The 18,285-nt window shown below is 48.4% G+C and overlaps 7 protein-coding genes across 8 annotated transcripts; 4 read left to right on the forward strand and 3 right to left on the reverse strand.

Annotated features, from left to right (window-relative positions):
- Positions 1–54: 54 nt before the first annotated feature.
- On the reverse strand, positions 55–1,652 carry LOC117891613 (COP9 signalosome complex subunit 4). The gene is made up of 2 exons (XM_034797150.1): positions 1,001–1,652; positions 55–939 (listed from the first exon to the last, which is right to left on the reverse strand). Exons 1-2 carry the CDS (start codon positions 1,559–1,561, stop codon positions 289–291), a joined length of 1,212 nt encoding a protein of 403 aa, XP_034653041.1. The 5' UTR covers positions 1,562–1,652; the 3' UTR covers positions 55–288.
- An 84-nt stretch (positions 1,653–1,736) lies between these two features.
- LOC117891484 (PX domain-containing protein kinase-like protein) lies at positions 1,737–5,858 on the forward strand. The gene is made up of 8 exons (XM_034796964.1): positions 1,737–2,037; positions 2,186–2,471; positions 2,539–2,947; positions 3,017–3,198; positions 3,262–3,501; positions 3,555–3,868; positions 3,980–4,178; positions 4,276–5,858. Exons 1-8 carry the CDS (start codon positions 1,936–1,938, stop codon positions 4,512–4,514), a joined length of 1,971 nt encoding a protein of 656 aa, XP_034652855.1. The 5' UTR covers positions 1,737–1,935; the 3' UTR covers positions 4,515–5,858.
- Positions 5,859–6,119: 261 nt separating this feature from the next.
- LOC117891491 (tctex1 domain-containing protein 2) lies at positions 6,120–7,497 on the forward strand. Its single transcript, XM_034796971.1, has 4 exons — positions 6,120–6,343; positions 6,896–6,970; positions 7,034–7,233; positions 7,293–7,497. The coding sequence occupies exons 1-4, from the start codon at positions 6,173–6,175 to the stop codon at positions 7,456–7,458; spliced, it is 612 nt and encodes a 203-aa protein (XP_034652862.1). The 5' UTR covers positions 6,120–6,172; the 3' UTR covers positions 7,459–7,497.
- Positions 7,498–8,365: 868 nt separating this feature from the next.
- LOC117891483 (RNA-binding protein spenito) lies at positions 8,366–12,251 on the reverse strand. Its single transcript, XM_034796963.1, has 3 exons — positions 12,095–12,251; positions 11,237–11,871; positions 8,366–11,167 (listed from the first exon to the last, which is right to left on the reverse strand). Exons 2-3 carry the CDS (start codon positions 11,806–11,808, stop codon positions 9,337–9,339), a joined length of 2,403 nt encoding a protein of 800 aa, XP_034652854.1. The 5' UTR covers positions 11,809–11,871; positions 12,095–12,251; the 3' UTR covers positions 8,366–9,336.
- Positions 12,252–13,008: 757 nt separating this feature from the next.
- On the forward strand, positions 13,009–14,614 carry LOC117891489 (septin-2). The gene has a single exon (XM_034796970.1). The coding sequence runs from the start codon at positions 13,234–13,236 to the stop codon at positions 14,497–14,499; it is 1,266 nt and encodes a 421-aa protein (XP_034652861.1). The 5' UTR covers positions 13,009–13,233; the 3' UTR covers positions 14,500–14,614.
- Positions 14,615–14,868: 254 nt separating this feature from the next.
- Positions 14,869–16,376, forward strand: LOC117891488 (zinc carboxypeptidase). The gene is made up of 2 exons (XM_034796969.1): positions 14,869–15,202; positions 15,261–16,376. The coding sequence occupies exons 1-2, from the start codon at positions 14,909–14,911 to the stop codon at positions 16,251–16,253; spliced, it is 1,287 nt and encodes a 428-aa protein (XP_034652860.1). The 5' UTR covers positions 14,869–14,908; the 3' UTR covers positions 16,254–16,376.
- Positions 16,311–18,081, reverse strand: LOC117891486 (protein RRNAD1). 2 transcript variants are annotated; one of them, XM_034796966.1, is made up of 5 exons: positions 17,984–18,081; positions 17,712–17,927; positions 16,835–17,649; positions 16,584–16,774; positions 16,311–16,522 (listed from the first exon to the last, which is right to left on the reverse strand). In XM_034796966.1, the coding sequence occupies exons 1-5, from the start codon at positions 18,059–18,061 to the stop codon at positions 16,425–16,427; spliced, it is 1,398 nt and encodes a 465-aa protein (XP_034652857.1). In that variant the 5' UTR covers positions 18,062–18,081; the 3' UTR covers positions 16,311–16,424. The 2 variants fall into 2 exon arrangements, with proteins under 2 accessions (XP_034652857.1, XP_034652858.1); XM_034796967.1 differs by lacking the exon at positions 17,984–18,081 and having other exon boundaries at positions 17,708–17,846.
- Between the last annotated feature and the right edge of the window lie 204 nt (positions 18,082–18,285).

Here is an 18,285-nt window from a genome sequence, read left to right on the forward strand (position 1 = left end):
ATGATTTGGTTTCTCATTTTCATCGCACACTGGATCTCGAGTCCACAGGATCGATAATGTACATAATTTCATTTATTTCGTAAATTAAAAATGAAATCTATCGCAGCACAGGTGAAACGTTTCTGAAATGCTTCGCTTGCAATGGGTTGGGTTTCGGTTCGGTTTGGGTTTGGGTTCAGTTCGCGGGAGGGGTCTTCTTGGTGTTTTCGCCTTGGATGCAGACGTTTTGATGATGATGAGATGAAGTGGAGAATTTCAGTGGGGAGAGCAGAGTAGCTGGAATCTCTTTCAGTTCAGTTTATCAAGCCATTCGGGCTCGGCGACACCTATCTTCTCTATGATGGAATTGACTTGATAGCAGAGCGACTGGATTTGACGATCCCATTGTGGCAGTAGTTCGCGATTCTCGAAATGCACAATCCCAGAGATCTGGTCAATGTGCCCGTTCATACGACCCTCGGTGATCATCTGAGATGCGATTTTTTCCGCCTTGGCCGCAGGTATGTCCAGCAGTGCACCCAGTTCCTCAAATGTGATGTTGTTGTACAGCTTGCTGGCCGACAACAGGTTGTGCTCGAAGACAGCGCGATCCAGAATGGACGAGCCATCGGGTGTGGCAGCCTTCTGGTGCTCCTGCAGTAGGGCCTCAAACTCCTGCAGCTCCGAGCGTCGAATGATGCGCTCCAAGTACATCTTCTCTAGGATGCCGTAGGCGGGCAGGTGCTGGCAGCGCTCGTCCTTGAAAAGTGTGGCCAGCATGCGAGAACGCTGCTGTCCGGCCGAGGCCAAAACGGTGCAGATAAGCGCCTTCTTCAGCGCCGTCATGCGCTCGCCCTGGTCGACGATTTTGCGGTAGGAGAGCTCGTTGTAGCGTTGTGCAGCCTCAATAAATTTGCGCCGGTAGTCGAGCACGCGAGCATAGCACACTTTATACAGCACCTGGCAAGAAAATTGCAAGTGTCAACGAAGCGCCTAGCACTAGTACACAGTTTATACGCACCTGGAGTTCCTCGGAGTTAGTCTCGGCCTGCAGCAGCGAGGCTCGATTAATGAACAGCTCGGCCTGCACGGAGTCATTGTCCTCCAGGTAGAGTCGGGCTATTTTCAAGTAGGTGCCCAATTTGCACTCGACGGAGTATTGCTTTTGGCCAGTCTCCAAGGGTATGCCGACTAGCACAGTGGCAGCATCGCGCCACTGCTGGTTCCGCTCGTAGATATTCGCCAAATGAAAGCGGATGCCGGCAACCTGTTCTTCAAACGAAATGACGCGTGGATGGACCTTCTCCAGTGTGAAGTGCGACAGCTGCTTAGAGAGATCATCTGGCAGCTTGCTCAGCTCAACGCCCACATCGTTCAGGATCTGTCGCGAGATAACCAGGCTGACATGCTCATTGACAATTGCCTCAACAAAGAGTCTCAACGCATCGATCAATTCTTGTCCGGTGTTCGACAGGACGGTCTTCAGCAGCTGGCGGTACTTGTCCGCCTGGTCCTTGTGTGTGCCGGTGAAGTTGATCAGGCTCATCAACTGGTTGCGCAGGATAGCCGTCGAAATGCCCATTTTTGAGGATGCAGCTAGCTTATTTTATTAATATTAAGATTTCGCACTAAAACAACAACAACGCAACTAATCGATTGTCCGTAACACAGTCTTATCGATGATAAAAGGAAACATCGATACATCGCACGGCTATAAAAGCATCGATGTTTTTGCAGCTCTAGTAAACAGTGAAAAAACAGTTTATTAACAATAGAAAATCCTAGAAAACGCGATTAGGTCTATGTGCTAAATTGTAAAGTTTAACTATAATTGTACGTGCAATCAATAAAGGGTGGCGACAATCTACTATACACACATATACACACAAAACATATCGTTTCGTAGAGTGGCTGGTCCGAGCTGATTGGAAGAGAAAATGTATCCAGATACAACCAATGGCAATTTTTGCGAGCAGATATGAACGAAAATTGCCCATTGATGACACCCAAGCGCTGAGCTGCGAGATAACCACAGTCGAGGAGGTCGACGGGCATACGGTGAGTGGGAGCAGCAGTGCGAAAACTTTTCCTGGGGGCACCCAAGAAAAATCAATAATTGTTGATGATTTCATGCGAATGATAATATGTATGTATCCCGTAATGTATGTGCATGTGCATGTCTGTCTGTCTGTTTATCTGACTGCAGGAGTACTTGCTGCGTGTGCAAAGGGGGCCGACCACAGAAAACTCCTGGAACGTTCTGCGCCGCTACAATGACTTCGACAAGCTGGACAAGTGTCTACGCATCTCTGGCATTGAGCTGCCGTTGCCTCGCAAGCGCATCTTCGGTAATATGCGCCCGGAGTTTGTAGCTGAACGAAAGCAAGCACTGCAAGTATACATAAACGCTGTACTAATGAATCCCATATTGGCATCATCGTTGCCAGCGAAGCGCTTCGTTGACCCCGAGAGCTATTCGCAATCATTTCATGGTAACACCATATCCTATACCACATTACCGGTTGACATATATTAAACAGTTCCAATAACTCATTACAGACCATGCTGTGCAGAATGCAATGTTCTGCCTGCGCAACGATTCGGCGTGGGCCCTGGGTGCCACAATGGGTGCCATAGGCTGGCGTCTACGCAAGCACTACTTTAAGGTGACGCCCAAGCCGCCGGAGAAGGGCAGCAACAAGTTGGTGAAGAGCGGCTCGCAGACGCATCAGAGCAAGCACTTCGCCGCCGGCAGCAGCAGCAATGGCAGCGGCCATTCCATGGATGGTGGCTCGTATGACCCCAATGCCGAGATGGTGGCGGAATGGCTCGAGGCTGGACCGGACAAGTTTATCGAAGAGAAGGAGATGACCGGCATTCTGAAGAGTCTGATGGGCCTCCAGCATCAGCACATCGAGCCAGTTATCCTGGCCGGCCACACCGAAAGCGGATGTCTCGTCATCAGAAAGTAAAACTGAAAAACGGGTTGGGTATATTGTAGAGCGTTTGGATTACCTTTTGCGTGCTTCTCTTTCAGATTCCACAAGCATGGCACCCTCAAGGATGTGCTGTGCATGGCCACGAACCCAAAGAACCCCTTCCTGAGCAAGTACGGCAATCCGAAGGGACGCACTGCACTCTCCATGAAGCAAGTGGCCACCTACGGCAGGCAGATCTTGGAGGCTCTCATATTTTTGCATTCCAAGGGCTATGCCTACGGTGGGTTGAGTACTGACCCGCCTGGTCGCGCAGTTTCTAATATAATAGTTTCCACTGCTGCAGGCCACCTACATTCCGGGAATATAGTTATTTTGGACGATTGTGTCAAGTTGTTGGACATTGAGAATCAACTGCTGGGCGTGCCGGCATTCTATCGGCCATTCTTCATGCAGCACAGCAAGATTCATACCATGGAGACGGTGGACGTGTACTGCTTCGGTCATGTCCTGTTCGAAATGACCATGGGCTATCCCCTTCAAGAGTCGGTGGTGCGACAAATCACAGAATGCCCCGAGACGCTAAGTAAGTCATAAGTCCTGCTGTGGTTTCTTTATTTAAGCGATTTCCTTTGGCAGAATGTTTGTTGGAGAGCATTCTCTCCAAGGAGGCTTGCAAAACTGGCCTCCCAACACTGGAGCAACTGATTGGTCACCGTTTTTTTACACAATACGCATCGACGGGTGAGGCAGCTGCTGCCGGTGGGGCTAACACCGAAAAGCCACACTTCAAATTGTCCTTAAACGCCAAAGAGCTGCTGAAGCAGGCAGCCATAAAAACGGAGAATCGGCTGCGCGACGAGCAAAAGTCGGTGAAGAACCAGAAGAGGATTGTGCGTGTGCAGGAGCTGATGAGCTCGGAGGAGGAGAAGCGCAAGTCCAAGCAGAAAGCAGTTAGTTATCAATATCTAGCATCTCACGTAGCTCCTTCCTCTCACAGCAATTTAACGAACACTTTTGATTTCTCTTTTTCGTTTATTGAAACATTTAACGCTTATATCTAGAAACTAGAGCACAAACAGTCCAAGCTAAAGCAGCAAGGTTCACTGCAAACGAACAACGGACGCTTGTCGCTTGCGGCTGCGACTGCAACTGCAGCGACCGCTTCATCCAGCACCCTGGCAGCTAGTGGGCTAAACGCGGCAGACTCCTTCAACCGCTCCGACAGCACTCCTGAAGAACCCACTCTGGCCGCCCTCAAATGTAGTTATCTCTGTCGTCCACACCTTAAAATTGATAGTTAGCTTGCTGTATCTCCTCATACTTACCCCACTGATATGCTGTTTCGTATTCCTCGCAGCCCCACCGCCTACACCGGCCCCACCATTTGGCTCGATCTACCGGCGGGACCCACCTGCAGGCAGTGCATCCACATCGGCGTCTGGATCGGTGGAAAGGCAGTCCTCCACCCCCAATATGCTGGCAGAGGATCCTGAAGCCGCTGAAGGCGAAGGCGACGGACTGACGCGCTCCGCACTGCTCGAGTCTATTTGCAAATTCAATCGCGGCTCCCTGCGCAAAGTGCGATCAAACGACTAGGCAGGAAACGATGAGCAGGAAAATCGAGATTTATAAATGTTAAAATTTGGACCAAATGTGGCGTTATGAAATAACCGTGCCATCAAAAATCAATATATAAAACCCAATTGAATTTCGAAAGCTACATTTTTAGATGCATATTGAGAAACACGACACGCACGCCGGGCGGCAGATGAAAGAAATGAGAAAAAATCGATCGATCTATCGCTACGCTTAGCATACCCAGAGAAACAATCCAGCCTAACACTACTTGTCTTTACGAAACCCACTGATTATACATATATTATAATTACAGCCTACAATATGTGTCCACTATTTATAGCATACTCGTACAAATAATCAGCTAAAGGGATCTATTTATACTATATGAATGTTACGAGTCACAACACATTGCGAAGCGGTCTAACGAATCCCAAAACAGGCTCCGTATCGCAACAAAAGCTTTACTTAAATGTGTCCACTACACGACTGAAACTGACTTTGGTACGAAATGAATATCAAAAGAAACAAAAAACCAAAAACAGAAAACTGAAATCTGAAAAACAAATGACATACAGAGAAATGTAAAACTTTCCAATATTTACATACATATACATAAGTCTGCACCAAAATTTGCACCACGGACGATGCTATCTAAACAAATATCTTTTATAAAAACCCAACCCAAGGGTTACTTTCGTACAATACATTGATGTTAGATGTCTAAGAACTTGTTCCTCAGTGTTGTGCTCTCTCTATCTCTCTGTCTCCACACCAACACACATGCGTTTTTATGGGATCGCCAATTTTTAGTAGAAATTTTGTATCTTACTTGAGTTTTGGTTTTCGAAGAGCCACGAGTGTTTCAAAAACACTCAACTGTTCGTTAAAGTCTCTATACATACCCACGGAGTCATGGACTCGCAAACGAAGGACAAGCAAAGGTAGCCCAGAGTCTTGCATGACTATTGTTTTCCCCCGTCTTTTTATAGAGAATTTACTATGTGTGTAATTATCCATATTATATATAATCAGAATAATGTGTACGTATTTGAATATGTGTGTGTATATACGTGTACTCGATGTTTTGTAGTATGGCCCATAGCATAACATACCCAACGGATTCACCCTTAGAGCACAAAAACTTAAGATAAACTTGTAACTTCATGCATCATACCATATGTATGGCATGTATGCATGTATAAGTGTGTTATTGTCTACTCTACTGACTGTGTATACATTATGTTTAACGATACTTAAAGACAAACGAAACGCGATACCTAACATCCAACACCTAACCGCAATCCACTTCCCCCAAACAATTATTGCAAACCGAATAAAGTGTAAAGTAATTTGCCGTTGTAATCGGATCTAAACTCGAGATTTACATATAAGGAGAGAATATCCCCAAAGGGAGAGGGCGGGACGGCTTCGCTTTGATGTCAAGGAATGCTCTGGAATACCGCATCTCGTCTGATGAACAAACCCACTTACTTGGAACAAGATTTAGTTTAACATCATTTCAAGTTATGAAATCCTAGAATCTTAGCAGGCTATCCCACATCTCCGGAATTCTGTCTTCGTCGTATCTAAACTTGTAACTTTATTTGTAGTGACAAGGGCTTCCCATTTAATATTATTTCGTATTAAAAAAAAAAAATTTAAACAACATTCGGATAATGTCCGAGTCTCCAGACGCTTCCAAAGAGGATGGGCATGCGGCTACCGCTGCCAATGAGGAGGATAAAGCGTCTACGCCTCCCACTGCTGCTACTGCTACTGCCAAGGAGAAAACTGGCAAGGGAAAAGACAAGGACAAGGAGGGCAAGGACAAAGCGGCCAAGGGAGAGGTAAGTTCGGCTGTCGGCTGCCAAGTGGCACAAATCCACATCGGATTGGGGGCATATTTTTTGTGTGCCATTTATTGATTCAACAATGACTCGGGGCATTGCCACGGCGACATGCGGCACTTTGTCATGCTGGGAATGGCTAATCATTTGTGGTTTTATGGTTAACCGCGACGTACTCGACTCGATTCCAATATTGACGGCACGCCAGGCGCTCAACCGAAATGGCCGACTCTGCAGCCAAGAACTGGTCGGGTCTGGTTACCCTCTGCCTGGGCCAGGAGCGTGAGAAGGTACACGATTGATTTTGCCATTATGATTCCATGGGTATTTGATGTCTTTTTAATGAATTGATGCTTGTAACGAAATGTGAACATGGGAATGCATTTACTGGACGAAATTTGGCACAGTCACGCATATCCAGGCCAGAGCAGGCGTCACTTTTGGGATAGGGATTTGGATTTGTATGTGTTGTGTTGTGCAGTGCCGAGGGTTTGGGTTTGGGCACATGTCTAATCTAGAACTAATGTGTTGTTTCATTCCGCCACCATGCAGAGACAGACTGGCAGCCAGCGCCAATCTCACAGTGGGGGCGTGACCAGCCCCTTGGGCATGGGACAGCAGCCGAAAGTAAGTTATTGTAGATCCACTGAATCTGGTCCTCCTCCTCATAACGCTCCTCTCCGCTGACAGCCCACAATGCGCTATATGCCCACCTATCGCCTGGAGCCCAAAAATCCACTGAACAAGGAGCAGGTGGAAATAATCATGAAGGCGGTGATGAACAAGCACTACAACGATGAGTACACGTTCCACCCAAAGCACTCGCTGCACATGGCAGCCCAAATCAGTGAGGAGATCAAAAATCGCATTAAATTAATGAACTACGACAGGTAACGTCTACAGCCTCCCCAATCTTATTTATAATACTGATCCGTCTGCCTTACCACAGATATCGCTACATAGTACTCGTCACTGTAGGCGAGAGTCTGATGCAGGGCCTCTACTCGATGGTCAACTTCTTGTGGGATGCTGAAAAGGATGGATTCGTCACATATAAGGTTGAGCAACCCACATATTATGCTATCTGCACAACATTTTATATTTATTACGATTGAACTTGAATTGTTATTATTAAATCAAACATTAGTGTCATATCCATGGCATGGATTATTACCTTCCTTCATTGGATTGGATCGTTGCACTGCATCACGACGGCACTAGAACTCACTTTTTGTTTGCACAGAAATTCTTTGAACACATATTGATAGATAGTTGACGATTATATTTTATTTAAGTATCAGTATAATAGACAATTGTTTTGTAATATTTTCTGAAGCATAGCATGGGAATATTTTTATAGTTATTTAATCCTTTTGGTATATAATGCTTTCAACTTGAATTATTTGTTATTTTTACTCGGTACAACTATCTCTGAGGGTACACATTCCAAGGTTTATTTTTGAATTTTTCAATAAATACGTATCTCTCTCTCCCTCTCTCTATTGATATTTTATTTGACAACGCACGCATACACATACACATGCACTTTTGTTTCTGGGGAAGCTATTAACTATAGCTATGGATATACATACATATATTTCATAATATGCAGCATAGATTTTTGTTCCGGCTCTTGGAATGGACACTTGAACACACAGAAACGCCAAATCATATATGAATGTACTTTTGTAGAATTAATAATCGAAACACCACACCACACCACTTTGTTGTTGAGAGCAACCACAAGAGAACCAATGTAACAATCGCCAAACCCATTCAAACAGCGAAAACACTTTTGAGCGAATGCTACACGACGTTCTCTATTCGGATGGAAGGTGATCTGAACGGGATCGGATCGGATGAAGAACATGGGTCCAGGTCCAGAAAGGACCGAATACAGCACAAGATTCACCACACCACACCTCACACCTCACTCACCACAGCAGGCGCACCAAGCCAAGCAAGCCTCAAGGAGATTCTAGTGAAGCTGAAGGCAACAGGCCACCAATTCTAATGTAACAATTCAAATAATTGTTTTATTTAAAACACTTTTTGCACAGGGAGAAACTGCTGCACTGCACCAAGCACCAAGCACAAAGGCAACGACATCAACTCGGAGGACACTTTACCATCTTCTTCTTCAGAAATAAAATCTGCCGTTGGTCGAATCTAATGTCGACAAATCAGACTGATAATAAGGGTGCACACTTGTCGCACTTGTTGTTTTAAGTTCTTAAACTATAACTTTCCATAGCCGGATATTGAAAATAACACAACTCGAAATGGGGATGAATTTTATAAAAAAACACAAAACTTTCTTTTTTTTGGTTTGCACTCGTTGAACATTTTCTGAATGGTTTCGCAGGGGATAGATATCTTGAGTTTCATACTGAAATTAGACACTTTATGAAATATAATTACAAATTAAAAAAAAAAGAAGTTAACTCTTTAGTTTCAGATAGAAATTTAAAAACTTTTCCTGTGGTTTTTGTTCCACAAACTTTTTAAGCACAACTGTACACTGTCACTAACACATTGAGAGAGCTCTTAAGAAACCATAAGGGATCAGGTCGCCTCTCAAAGAACTGCAAAAAGAACAATAATTGATTAATTAATTGGGGTTATGGGGTGTTACTGTTACTGGTACTGGTACTATTACTGGTAATGGGGGATGTCTTTTCGATTCTCCGGGTCTTCTCTACGGGGGCGGTGCATGGGTGTATAACATATGTCTATGGCCAAGTGAATCGAATGTGTTTTATGTGTATGGATGTGTGATGTCTAGGATGTCTGTATGTCTTGATGTCCACCACATACACGACCCTTGCGTGTATGTCGTCTCCCCCATCTAAGGGACTCTTAGATACATTAGGTTCTCTACTTAATAGTTACGTTGTGATGGGGAGTTTACTCCATAGAGCCCTGTGGATAGCTTTTACCTCGCAGTTTGTCCAGCACTTTCGCTCTTCTCCCCCATCCCTGCCCCATCCAACTTAGGCCGTGCCACCGCGCACCACAACAATGACGAGATGATCCTCCTTGAGGGCTTCCTCGGTGAGGCTGACACATGTGCGCTTCAGCAACTCTGTGGAAAAGTCACAGGGGGGGAAGGCATACAGAACTCCTGTCGCCTCGGTCTCCTTGTTCAGCAAGGAGATCACACCAGCCGCCTCCTTTTGCTTCAGGTAGGACACAAGGTTGCGCAGTGGACGCGTCTGAACGCTTGTGTCATCGCAATTGGTGTCCACCGTGGATCCGGCCAGACCCATGAAGATGGCATGTGCCGATGAGGAGGCGATGCGCTTCTGCACATCATCCAGCTTGGGAGGATCTAGGCGCAGCCTCTGGGTGATGCGGAGGTTGTGCTTGCCCTCCTCGTCCCGCATCAGAGACTCTACGATGTCCGTGTCGCCGTCTGTCAAATGGAACTTTGCCGGGAAGAGAGAGCTCTTTAGAATTAGCGCTCCTGTCCATACCGTGCCGCACTTGCGCGCCACTTCTGGCACTGTGGTGGCCGTGCCGAGTGCATCGTTGCGACGCGTCGATGTGTCCGAGTCGGAGCCTGGAGAACGTCCACGCTTGAGGGGCGAACGGGAGCGGGAACGCTCAACGCCAGGTTCGCGTGAAATTGAACGCGCTGTCCGATCGTACGATTCGCCCGGTGGACGACGCCACTCATCATCCGCTCCGCCTGGTGGTGGCACCGACGAGGGCCCTCCGCCCAGCGAGCCAGGGTGTGGAGGCCTGTGCACATCGTTGTGATAGTGATACATGCCGCGACCACGTCCACGATAGCCGCCACGACCGCGGTAACCGCCACGCGGCGGATAGGGGGAATAGCCGCCCCGAGGAGCATAAACAGGTGCCTCCTCATAGTAAGGATCGTACTCCGGGCGGCGATACTCTAGAGCACTCTCATCGTACGGCGGCTTGGAGGTCTTGAACGGTGCCGCTGGTGTGGCTCCTGGAAGCTCTGCAAAGTCAGTACGCAGCCTGCGCTCCGGACCGCCCAGAGGGAAGCCGCGCATCTCCTTGACCGCTGCAGTGGCTGCTTCCACTGTCTCATACTGTATGTACGCGTAGGGTTCTCCCTTTTGATATTCGATCTTCTTGATAGCGCCGAAGCGGTCGAACTCGCGCTCAATCTGTGTCACCGACGTCCAGGCACCCAGTCCGCCGATCCACATGCGTGTAGCTGGTGTCACTTTGCCGTAGCCAATCTTGCACTGGAACTTGCCAATGTACTGTCCGGATAGTTCGATTTTGGCCCGATGAGCCATGTCAAGATTCTGGTAGCGCACAAAGGCGAACGCGTTGCCGGTTCCAGGCGGTGGCCGCTTTATATCGATGTCATCGACCACACCGTACTTGCTGAAGATGCGACGCAGCTCATCGTCTGCTATGGTCACTTCCAGATTGCCGGCGAAGAGGGTGCGCGTCGAGAGCGGATCATCCTCGGGCTGCACGTGGTGCAGATAGTTGGGAAACTTATCCTTTTTGCTCTCTGGCTTCTCGTACGGAACATGCGGAGCCCGCGGGGCCATGGGCCTCATGGGAACATACTGATGGGGCGGTGGATGGCCGTGCAGATGATGCGGATGGCCACGGTGCATCGGAGGACCGCGCGGGGGATGAGGATACTCGTGGTGCATGGGACGGTACTCGCGCGGATGCACCGCATGTGGATGCATATGTGGTGGCCCGTAACGATCGTACGGATCAATCGGAGGACGGCGGTGGTCAATTGGCCCACCTGGCCCCATGGGCGACCGCGAGTAGTGGTAACGTTCGTAGTCCGGCGGCGAGATAGAGTGTCCGCGTGGTCTGTAAATTGATCAGATATTGGTAATTGCTCACGGGAAATAGCTACAGCTTAGAGCTAGCGACTCATACCTGTAGTCGGGCCGTGGAATCGATTTGTACACCGGCTCTACCATCACCATTTTGTCGTAAATGATCAGGCGTGGCTTGTGATGCTTCGCCTCACGAGCATCGTCGGGTGTGCGGAAGCACACATAGGCCACCCGCTCATCGAGATCGTGCGCAATGCGCACACTAAAGTCGCCGAATTTCTTGTACTCGCGGTACAGCGTCTCCTCGACGAACTCGTCCGGTGCCTTGGGGGGCAGTGCACTCACACACAAAACCTTGTAAGCGGCAGGGCGCTCTGCAGACGGCGGCCCACGCATGTACTGCTCCCGATGAGGCGATCCGTAGCGGCCACGTGGGCTCGGCGACCGATCCAAGCGGCGTCGCATGCGCTCCGGAGAGATGCGTTCGGGGGAGTCGCCCGGCACTCCGCTGCCGTTGTCGTAGCCACGTCCCATACTCCTAGAGTTTCTGGGAGGCAGGTTGCCTCTGCCTGGTCCAGGGCCTGGGGAGCGCGAGGCGCTGCGTTTCATGTTGTGGATTTTGACTGTGATGCGATCGAGTTCAGCTCCGGGTCCGTCTCTATGACTACTCATGAGCGGGTGCGTTATGCTCTTGCAATTATGGGGCTGCCTGAGAACTTTTTCTCGTGACTAAGTCTGCAAGATGGCCAAGAACAGAGCGAATTGAAAGCTAAGTAATGAATTGCCACCGTATTAACCAATTCGTTGCATCGTAAAAGTGCCCATTGGTGAAAAAAAGAAAGACGAGACCGACAGTGACGAAAAAAAAATGGCGGCCGCCAGCGACAAAGAAAAAATTCTTCACATGTTTGCCGTGAGCATGCCGAAAAGAAATTCGGTTTGCCCAGTATGTCCTTACCACTATTTTCACTTTCAACTTAAAATATATATTAACTTTAAGCAATTCGTCGGTAGAACAAACCACTAAAAGTTAATTTTCTGTTTTCTGCGGCGTTGCAAATTCTGTATGCGATGGGGATGGACTGAGTCGCGATGATTGGAAAGTGGCGCACCGATATCCCGAATATCGGCATTGCAAATAGTGTGACCGCGGAGTATAGATCAAATATACCCTCAGACGATCAAAAATAAACCAAAATATACCATCTCATTTTAAAAATATACCGTAAATATACCGTCTTAATCATATTCCTCGATTTTGATGTTCTATTTGACATTACCAGCGTGCAAAGACTTTTAACACTGATACAATAATTTAATCCGATTGAAGAATCTAGTTGGCTTAATATAAATACTTTTTTTATCGGAGTGTATACTTTATGAGCTTCTATTTTATTATATTTGAATTCTGTATGCGATAAGGATGGACTGAGTGGCGATGAGTGGAAAGTAGCGCACCGATATCCCGAATATCGGCAATGCAAATAGTGTGACCGCGGAAATATCGAACAAATATACCTTCAGACCCTTCAAAATATACCAAAATATACCTTCTCATCTTAAAAATATACCGTAGTCTTAAATCATATTCCTCTATTTTGATGTTCTATTTGATATTACCAGCTTGCAAATAACTTTCACACTGAAACAATAGTTTAATCCGATTTAAGAATCTATTTCGCTTAGTATAAATACTCTTTTTTATCGGAGTGTATACCTTATGACCTTATATTTTACAAATTTGTATTTGCATTTTTCATATAATGGTCGGGGAAATGCTGTATGCGATAGGGATGGACCTGTGGCGATGAGTGGAAAGTAGCGCACCGATAGTACAAATATCGGCAATGCAACTCATCTTTCTCGATGTAACCTTTTTGGAGGGAAAATGTGGGTGCTCTCAAAATCCGAATTCAAAGTAACTCAGGTAAACTGCAGACAGGTAAAAAGGAATTAAACTCTCATTATCGGAGCAGATGCTGGGAATCCCGATGGGTGATTAGTCTGACGGGTTGCTGTTCTGGAAAAGTGGCCATCTAATCATATAAAAGGAGAGCGGCCAGATATTGGGAGACATAGTTCCAAAACACAGACGAAATGGTGCATGTAGCAACGGAAAAAGCATCTGTGGCAGTTCCGCGACAACTCAAACTTGGGGGCCATGTGGGTTTCGACACTCTGCCCGACCAACTGGTCAATAAAAGCGTGCAGAACGGCTTCAGCTTCAACATCATGTGCATTGGCGAGACGGCCCTGGGAAAGTCAACCTTGATGGACACCTTGTTCAATACCAGCTTTGGGTCGACGCCCAGCAGCCACAACCTGCCCAATGTCAAGTTGAAGGCCCACACCTACGAGCTGCAGGAGAGCAACGTTCGGCTGAAGCTTACCATTTGCGACACGATTGGCTACGGCGACCAGGTCAACAAGGAGGATTCTTACAAGGCGCTCGTAGAATATGTGGACTCGCAGTTTGAGTCCTACTTGCAGGAGGAGCTCAAGATCCAGCGATCGCTGGCCACCGCCCATGACGGGCGCGTCCACGTTTGTCTCTACTTCATCTGCCCGACCGGGCATGGCCTAAAATCGATGGATCTGGTGTGCATGAAGCAGCTGGACACCAAGGTCAACATTATACCGGTCATAGCCAAGGCGGACACCATATCCAAGTCAGAGCTTCAAGGCTTCAAGGCGAGGATTCTCGCCGAGCTACGCGACAACAAAGTTAACATCTACGAGTTCCCCATTGACGACGAGACGGCGTCCAAGTCGAACGACTCGATGAACACCCATGTTCCCTTCGCTGTCGTCGGCAGCACCGAGTTCGTGAAGGTCGGCAGCAAGATGATTCGCGCGCGCCAGTATCCCTGGGGCACGGTGCATATCGAGAACGAGGCTCACTGCGACTTTGTAAAGCTGCGGGAAATGCTCATACGCACCAACATGGAGGATCTGCGAGAGCTGACTCACACGCGGCACTATGAGCTCTATCGTCAGCGGCGGCTGCAGCAGATGGGATTTGTGGACGTGGATAGCAACAACAAGCCGGTGTCTTTCCAGCAGACATTCGAGACGAAGCGCACCAATCACTTGGCCTGTCTGCAGGCCAAGGAGGAGGAAGTGCGCCAAATGTTTGTGCAGCGCGTCAAGCAGAAAGAGAACGAGCTGAAAGACACCGAGAAGGAGCTGCACACCAAATTCGAGTGCCTCAAGAGGGAGCATCTGGAGGAGAAGACCCACCTGGAGGAGGCTCGCCGCCTGCTGGAGGAGGAGTGCCAGGAGTTGCAGCGCCGCAAGCAGCAGCTCTCCAATGGCAGCAGCCACCTAGCCACTCTGACCCTGGGTCGAGGCAAGAAGAAGTAAAGTAGTTCCACATTACCTGAGGGGGGAATAAAATATGTGCAAAACCATTTGCAGTACCTAGGATTAAGTGGCACATTTTCCATGAAACAATAAATGAAACGAACAGCGAAACATATCTGCAACTCTCTCCTGATTTCCCGGATTAGCCTACAGCTGTGACGGATCTGGTTTGCCCACACCCGCACCCTCACAAGCGCATACATACAGGCATATGTTGCCTGCCCAGCCGCTTGCCAAGTGTTGATAACAACACACAGAAAAAAACTCTCTGGGCCTGCACACACACACACACACACACGCTCATCGGTGAACTAGTCTACATTCCGAGGAGGGGGAAAACAGAAATAATATTATAAATATGCTAACATGGCAAGTCGTCGCGCAGTTGTTAGTCATTCCGATTCTGACGATGGCAGCGAGTGGTATTAAACTGGAAAGCGGCGACGGAGAGTGCCTGCTGGACGCTGGCACCGCGCCCCCGGCGGATCTGGCACGCTACGACCATTACCGCATCTACAATGTGCAGTTTGACAACCAGGAGCAGATCGAGTTGTTCCAGAAGCTGGAGGAACAGAGCGACAGCCTCACATTCATCGGCCATGCCCGCGAGATTGGCCAAAAGTTGTCCATTCTCGTGGCGGCGCATCGGGTGGCAGACTTTGCCGATCTGCTGAAGACCTACAAGTTGAAACATCGCGTTCTGGTATGGCATTACGGCTGGATCGATTCGGTACATAGACTTACATTTGGGCTCTTTGCAGACGTACAATTTTCAGGAAAAGATCGACCGCAATATGGGCGAGGTGCTGCCCGAGAGCATTGATGCCACGAAGTACGACTGGCAGCATTTCTTCCACCTGAAGACCATCTACGGTTGGATGGATGCGATGGCAAAGCAGTATCCCAATCTGTTGACCGTACTTGACATGGGCAACAGTACCCAGGGCCACGCCATTAAGGGATTGAAGCTGTCCAGCAATCCTGAGAACAAGGCCATCTTCATTGAGAGCGGCATTCATGCTCGCGAGTGGATTGCGCCGGCCACGGCGACGTACATCATCAATGAGCTGCTCACCTCGCAGGACGCTGGCGTGCAGGGGCTGGCGAAGAACTACAACTGGATCATATTTCCCTGCGTGAATCCCGACGGCTACAAGTACACCTTCGAGCATGACCGCATGTGGCGCAAGAATCGTCAGTTGTTCGGCACCTGCCGCGGCGTAGACCTGAACCGCAACTATCCCGATCACTGGAACTCCACCGGCTCCAGCAGTGACCCTACGCGCTATGACTTTGCTGGTCCCTCGGCCGGCAGCGAGCTGGAGACCCAGTGCCTGCTCCAGTTCATACGCAGCAATGTCCAGAAGGAGCAGATCAAAACGTACATCGCACTGCATTCGTACTCGCAGATGCTCATGTTCCCGTACGGATACACCAAGGAGCGTGTGTCCAACTACGACGATCTGCAGGAGTTTGGCAAGAAGGCGGCGGCCGCCATCAAGGCGGAGAGTGGACGCGACTATGTCAGCGGGAGTCTCTACGAGACCATCTATCCTTCGAGCGGTGGCAGCATGGACTGGGCGCATGCCGAGGCGGGCATTCCCATTGCCTATACATTCGAGCTGCGCGGTCCGCCCGACAGCCAGGACCTATTCATCCTCCCCGCCGTGGAGATACAGCCAACGGCCAGCGAGGCCTTCACCGCCATACGCACCATTGTGGAGGCCGCCGCCGAGAAGGGCTACTACAATTAGGAACCCAGGAACGCAACACCAATCTCTATCCGTTCAACGATATAGACAGACTTTAAGTACTTAGTGTATCTGACATATGATAATATCTTTATCTTTACTGTAATAAAAGCGTATAAAAAATAACTTGAAGTCTTCAAGATAAACCCACTTTAGGTTTATGAGGCCTGCGGTTTATTTATTGCTGACGTCTGACATTTTCACAGCCCTGGATATGTGGTTTCTCGGCGATAGGCGGGGATCGAAGATAGCCTGAAGCTCAACCAGACAATCTGCAAGAAAGAAATTTAATTGTTAGGGAATCACATACAACTTAAAAAGTTCCAAGGATACCATTCTCAGACAGGAACAGAGCACGATCATAGAGGATAATGCTTTCCACGAGCGGCGCAAGCATCAGGCGAAGCGTATAGAAGATAACGAGCCGCTGCCAGTGCTGTACGTCTGCAGTGCATTGCTCGATACCCAGAACCAGGGGATCTAGCGTTTCAAATCGAGTTCCCTGCACGGCTTTCTGGAAATAACTACAGAACACCTGGTCACCTGGGTATCGAATTATGAAGATAACAATGGGTCTCACTTACTCCTGGAAAGACATGCCAGGGGCATGCTTAACGTTGCGGAGCGCACAGTGTCGCAGATGGGGATACTGCTGGACGATAATGCGTTCCGCGGCGGCCCGAAACGAGTGTATTTTCAGATAGTCATGTTGACCAGCCTGCAAGCGGTCACGGTACACCTCCATGGCATGGCAAGAGATCTCCCTGGCTTCGTAGCTGAGGTGCGTATCTGTTGCTCGCTTGCACTGCAGGAACGAGCTCAACGGATAGCCATGCACCTCTACCCGGGGATGCGTTGTTGGAGTGGTCATCTTCTGGTAGCAGCAGCCCACGAAATTCAGGAACTTGGCCTGAGTACACCCAAGAAACATTCGCATCAACGTCGCCCCTAGGTTCCCACATGGATGCAGGCCTACAATGCCAAAACGAAAGTCATCGTCTGCCAGTTGCAGGGCATCACGGATCCCAGCAATGAATTGCGCCGGTTGCGTGTTACTCTCCAGACGCTGAGTAAGATGCACTGGCCGCTTGTAGCCGCTGGCTTCTGTGAGCTTGGCTGCAATCGATTCCAGCTTCCCATCAATGGCCACTGCTTGCTGATTCAGCTCGGGCTGCATCTCGAAACAGCAGACTTGTATGCCATATCCATAGCCCAGAATGCGTGCCAGGTGTCCAACGCCTGCTCCGAAATCGACAATAAAGTCCACTGGTGTCGTCCGGCAGCTGAAGGCACAAATCTCAGCCATTCGGGTGATTTCATGCTGCTTCTTGGGCTTGACACGTTTCATGAACAGGTGCTTCAGCTTGTGATGTCGAAGCAGCGGACAAGGAATCGACTCCTGCATGTGAGGAGATGATTAACAACAAGACCCCACTCAGACTATGGCTAGAGTTTACCAACTTTGGGCTGATATTCCTGTGTCCGGCTAATGCAATGACTGCGAAGGACTTCACGCAGCACCAACACCTCCAGTGGCCAAACTATGCTCGTGTTTTTGGGACCACTTTCACAGTCATCTGTTTGGAGTAGCGCTTCAAACATTTCCAGGGGAATGCCTTCCAGTTGATGTTGCCAACTAGCCGGCAGCTTGCTCCAATGGTCATCTACATAAAAGTCCTATGGGGGGAGCAGTCAATTAATAAAACTGTGCACAGTTCTAACAATCTTCTTACCAGAACGTAGGAGTTTAAAAGCCATTCGTACTTTTTCAGCAATCCCAAAGCGGATTGCAGTTTTTGTTTTGTTGACATTTGGGGTCCTCTTGATAACATTACCAGTGTGAACGCGGAATTATCGATAAAATATACCCTTGCATTTTCCAAATATACTGTAAATATACCGTAAATCTTAAATTATTTTCCGCGATTTTGTTGTTCTATTTGATATTACTAGCTAGTTAGGAGTCTCCGCGCTAAAATTATAATTTTATCCAATTTATCAATCAATGCTCCATAAGATTGGCTAGTTTTCACGA

This window comes from Drosophila subobscura, chromosome E (assembly GCF_008121235.1).
Source record: "Drosophila subobscura isolate 14011-0131.10 chromosome E, UCBerk_Dsub_1.0, whole genome shotgun sequence".
Lineage (NCBI taxonomy): Eukaryota > Metazoa > Arthropoda > Insecta > Diptera > Drosophilidae > Drosophila > Drosophila subobscura.

Excerpts from the sequence above, each read along its gene's own strand:
- LOC117891484 (XM_034796964.1), top strand. The coding sequence starts at position 1,936 with ATGGCAATTTTTGCGAGCAGATATGAACGAAAATTGCCCATTGATGAC. Across the intron at positions 2,472-2,538 it reads CTATTCGCAATCATTTCATG|ACCATGCTGTGCAGAATGCA; the intron begins GTAACACCATAT and ends AACTCATTACAG. Across the intron at positions 3,869-3,979 it reads GCAAGTCCAAGCAGAAAGCA|AAACTAGAGCACAAACAGTC; the intron begins GTTAGTTATCAA and ends GCTTATATCTAG.
- LOC117891491 (XM_034796971.1), top strand. The coding sequence starts at position 6,173 with ATGTCCGAGTCTCCAGACGCTTCCAAAGAGGATGGGCATGCGGCTACC. Across the intron at positions 6,971-7,033 it reads GCATGGGACAGCAGCCGAAA|CCCACAATGCGCTATATGCC; the intron begins GTAAGTTATTGT and ends CTCCGCTGACAG. Across the intron at positions 7,234-7,292 it reads AAATTAATGAACTACGACAG|ATATCGCTACATAGTACTCG; the intron begins GTAACGTCTACA and ends GCCTTACCACAG.
- LOC117891613 (XM_034797150.1), bottom strand. The coding sequence starts at position 1,561 with ATGGGCATTTCGACGGCTATCCTGCGCAACCAGTTGATGAGCCTGATC. Across the intron at positions 940-1,000 it reads CTAACTCCGAGGAACTCCAG|GTGCTGTATAAAGTGTGCTA; the intron begins GTGCGTATAAAC and ends TTTTCTTGCCAG.
- LOC117891488 (XM_034796969.1), top strand. The coding sequence starts at position 14,909 with ATGGCAGCGAGTGGTATTAAACTGGAAAGCGGCGACGGAGAGTGCCTG. Across the intron at positions 15,203-15,260 it reads AGTTGAAACATCGCGTTCTG|ACGTACAATTTTCAGGAAAA; the intron begins GTATGGCATTAC and ends GGCTCTTTGCAG.
- LOC117891489 (XM_034796970.1), top strand. The coding sequence starts at position 13,234 with ATGGTGCATGTAGCAACGGAAAAAGCATCTGTGGCAGTTCCGCGACAA.
- LOC117891486 (XM_034796966.1), bottom strand. The coding sequence starts at position 18,061 with ATGTCAACAAAACAAAAACTGCAATCCGCTTTGGGATTGCTGAAAAAG. Across the intron at positions 17,928-17,983 it reads TTTTAAACTCCTACGTTCTG|GACTTTTATGTAGATGACCA; the intron begins GTAAGAAGATTG and ends CTCCCCCCATAG. Across the intron at positions 17,650-17,711 it reads CACAGGAATATCAGCCCAAA|GAGTCGATTCCTTGTCCGCT; the intron begins GTTGGTAAACTC and ends CCTCACATGCAG.
- LOC117891483 (XM_034796963.1), bottom strand. The coding sequence starts at position 11,808 with ATGAGTAGTCATAGAGACGGACCCGGAGCTGAACTCGATCGCATCACA. Across the intron at positions 11,168-11,236 it reads ATTCCACGGCCCGACTACAG|ACCACGCGGACACTCTATCT; the intron begins GTATGAGTCGCT and ends ATCAATTTACAG.